Source organism: Clarias gariepinus, chromosome 15 (assembly GCF_024256425.1).
Source record: "Clarias gariepinus isolate MV-2021 ecotype Netherlands chromosome 15, CGAR_prim_01v2, whole genome shotgun sequence".
Taxonomy (NCBI): Eukaryota; Metazoa; Chordata; class Actinopteri; order Siluriformes; family Clariidae; genus Clarias; species Clarias gariepinus.
In genome coordinates, this window is record NC_071114.1 from 21,387,501 (window position 1) to 21,390,921 (window position 3,421).

General features: G+C 36.5%; 1 protein-coding gene across 1 annotated transcript in view; it reads left to right on the forward strand.

Annotated features, from left to right (window-relative positions):
- mthfs (5,10-methenyltetrahydrofolate synthetase (5-formyltetrahydrofolate cyclo-ligase)) overlaps positions 1–2,995 on the forward strand; it is an 18,616-nt gene extending 15,621 nt beyond the window's left edge. The window contains exon 3 of the mRNA XM_053512557.1: positions 1–2,995. This exon is cut by the window's left edge and continues 89 nt beyond it. Coding sequence (XP_053368532.1) covers positions 1–135 — 135 coding nt within the window. The 3' untranslated portion in view covers positions 136–2,995.
- The last annotated feature ends 426 nt before the right edge of the window (positions 2,996–3,421 follow it).

The window sequence follows — 3,421 nt, forward strand, 5'->3', positions numbered from 1 at the left end:
CTTCAGCGCTGTATGAGTCATCCTAAAGGCAAACCCTACACCATCGCACTGGCCTTTAAAGAGCAGCTGTGTGAACAGGTTCCTGTGGACGAGAGCGACATACTTATTGATGAAGTTCTGTATGAGGATGTTTGAACAGGAAGCTTTTAACAAATGTATTTACTTCAAACTCAAAAGAGTTTACTTAGTATGAATCACCGAAAGCTAGGGCTAATATAAATGGGTAAAGCAGGTTTTCTATGAATGCAGCCGGTTGAAATCCTATTACTCTTCTCTTTGGTAAGCTGGAATAATTAGATGATGGAATGTTTATATGCTATAAAGTGTTAAAATCTACCTCTGATTCTAAACATAAGCAACAATCCCATGCATAAAAGCTCAAGTTATAGTTTACTGTAGTTCAATGTGTTATGATTTTGTGTTGTTTCATTGCATTATGGTGTGATTTCAGTATTGCAAGGTGTCCTATTTAGCTTTGAGGAGTATGAAGGTATACCTGTTTTACTGACATTAATAGACTGCAGAGAGACAGAAAGGGGGATAGAAAACACAAATAGCAAAAATGGTCATTCGCTAACTTTTCTAAATAACAGTACATTAATGTAAAGTTTTGTGCAATTGGAAACAGACAGTGATAATACAGAGGCAGATTACACAGTTTTGTTTGGAAAAATATAAATACATTCACTATATGCATTCAATTTTAAAGTACTGTTGTGGCATAAATTTTAGTCTTTGAATTAATTTTGCTTATTAAAAAGCAGATCAGGACAATAGTATGAAGAATATGACCGGTTCAGTACATAAAGTGTCATGGCTGACTCAGTTAGAAAGATGTGCTAATGTAAACACTGTGATTATCCTTTTAAACTAGACAAGCCAAAGCAATAAAAACAGCCATAATAGCAAGCAATTACAAAGCCTTGTGATTTCTGTATGTATCACTTTGCTTCTTATTGAGTTCTCTAATCATATTTAGATGTTCATGAAAGCTGTTCTTTGTTTATTGCGTGCTGTACACACTGGCCAGAGGCATTGCTGCTTTTGCAGTAATTGACTAAACCCTGTATGTTTTCCCAGCTAATTAGCAGTTATTCTAAATTGTTGTTGTTGCTTTGATACTCTGTGGATTCTTTCTTCTTAACCATTTATATTTATATATAGTAACATTATCTTCTATTGGCCCATGGTATTGCTGTTAAGTTTTTAGAAATCTAGTTGTATAATTTCTTTTAAAATCTGAAATAATTTAGATATATCACACAGTTTTGAGTCCTTCATTATTCTTCTATAATGCTTATCCTGTGTACTGGATCCTATCCCAGAAGACTTGGGGCGCAAGGCAGGGAACACCCTGCACAGGGTGCCGATCACAGGTCTGTGGGAGAAAACCGGTGTAACTGAGTAAAACTCACCAAGTACGTGGAGAACTCCATTAACACAAACCTGATGCGTAAATTGAACCATCAACCGTGGAGGATCTGTCCACATGCCAAGGCACATCGAGAGATAAACAGCAGTTTAGTCCAGTTGGGTTGATGCCCAATTGTATCGGAGTAGTTAAAGGTTAAGGATCTCAAATTTAGATGTAGATAGGGTGTTGGACTCCTGATCAGCAGTCCAACGCCCTATCCACCTCTCTTTTCCACCACTCTTTTCCCCCAAAGTTATAGTTAGGGTCAGGGTAAGATTTAAGTATTGACATATTATGTAGCTGATTTAACAGTTACATCAGTAGAAGGTCCTCACTGGGATAATAAGACAAACATGGGTGAGTGTGTACATAAAAGATGGGTGTAAATAAGTGAAAGTAGAAAAGAGTTAAATAAGTGAAATGTTCCACTATATTATTCTCCAGGGGAAATATAACTTGTATATGAATATCATTCATGTTGTAAATGCTGGAGAAAGTGAGTCAAACACATAAAGTACAAAAATAATTTTGGTATTGGTAAAATGTGAAATGATTAATTCTGGCTTTAACGCAACAAGATTTTTTTTTTTTACTTTGTGTTTAAAGTAAACAGTCATGTTTGGATTATCAGCTAATTCCTTGTCTGTTGGACTGCTTTTGGAGAACGCTACAAATGCCAGAAAGATTGCTGCGTTTTATGGCTCTTTCTAATCAGACTTTGCGTTTTAGTGACAGACAGGCTATGACTTGCCAAACAAATGACAGCCTTGACAAAATAGCACAAGAAATGTGTGTATGATTAGTGGGGTGTCACCAGATCGGGTGTAAAAACTAAGCCAATGGCTTTGTCCCAAATATCACTAAGCCTCCACCAACACTACATCAGTCCCTCCCTGATTAGGGCCTGATTTATACTTGGGTGTTAAAGCACATTTGCATGTCTGCTTTTCAGACCAATATTGTTTCAAAAATAAATTTCAGTTGTGTAGAGAATAATTTTTTCCCTTATTCCATTCAGTATGTTGCTTTGTCTTTAAGTTAGAGATGGGTTCCCTTTTTGAAAGTGTAATTTGTTAAAATCTTGTACTTACTACTGTAGCATGCTGATGAAAAACATTTTCTCCTTTATGATACAATTCTGGAATAAGACCTGCAGTGGTTTTTCCCATGTCATGCAGAACCTTCCTGGAAGTGGAAAAGCACAACAAGGGCTTAGATTGCAGAAAAACTAATCATGCTCAGTTATATACAGATGGTTAGATTTTGGAGACACCGGGTTCCCAAATCTACAATCAGTCCCCACCTGCATGCAAACAACTTATCTGTACAGTAAGGCATGCCAGAAGGCCTAATTTTATCTAACCAAAAACATGAGCCCTTGATGTTTACTAGATAATACTGGCCTAGAACCAGGTTGCATTATGAGATGAAACACAAAATCGAATTGCTAATATGCACTGTTAAGCATGGATGTATGACGTGTTGGTCTCTAATTGTGGAACAATAGTATTTTGCCAGTACAAATTTAACATCCTCAAATGTTTCTTGAATTCTTAAATAAACTTTGTGCTGTTAAAGTTTCACCCTGTGATTTACCTTTTGTAAAAATGAACACCTGCTACCTCTGCCAAGAAGCTCCGACTGGGACATTCCCATTCCCTGGGCTTTCCCAGTAGGAATCCAAATCCAAACAAAAAATGGTCTAAAGACCACAAAATCTGACTTTTTACATAGTCGTCTCACTTCTCTGACCTAACATAACACTGAAAACCTGTGGGGTGAGCTGAAGAGATCTAAGACCCTGGTGAATAGGAGTTTTTTTTCCCCCAGAGTCTTTCTCTCATTAAGCATTAAGACTGTGTATACCCCGTGTATACACAGCACAAAGTACTTTCAAAATGTCTAATAATTTCACTTCAGTTAAAGGTTAGGTAGAATAAAGTGGTTACTGAAGATGAATATAAATAAATAAAGGTTACATTTCTCACCTTTTATACACAGTCATTT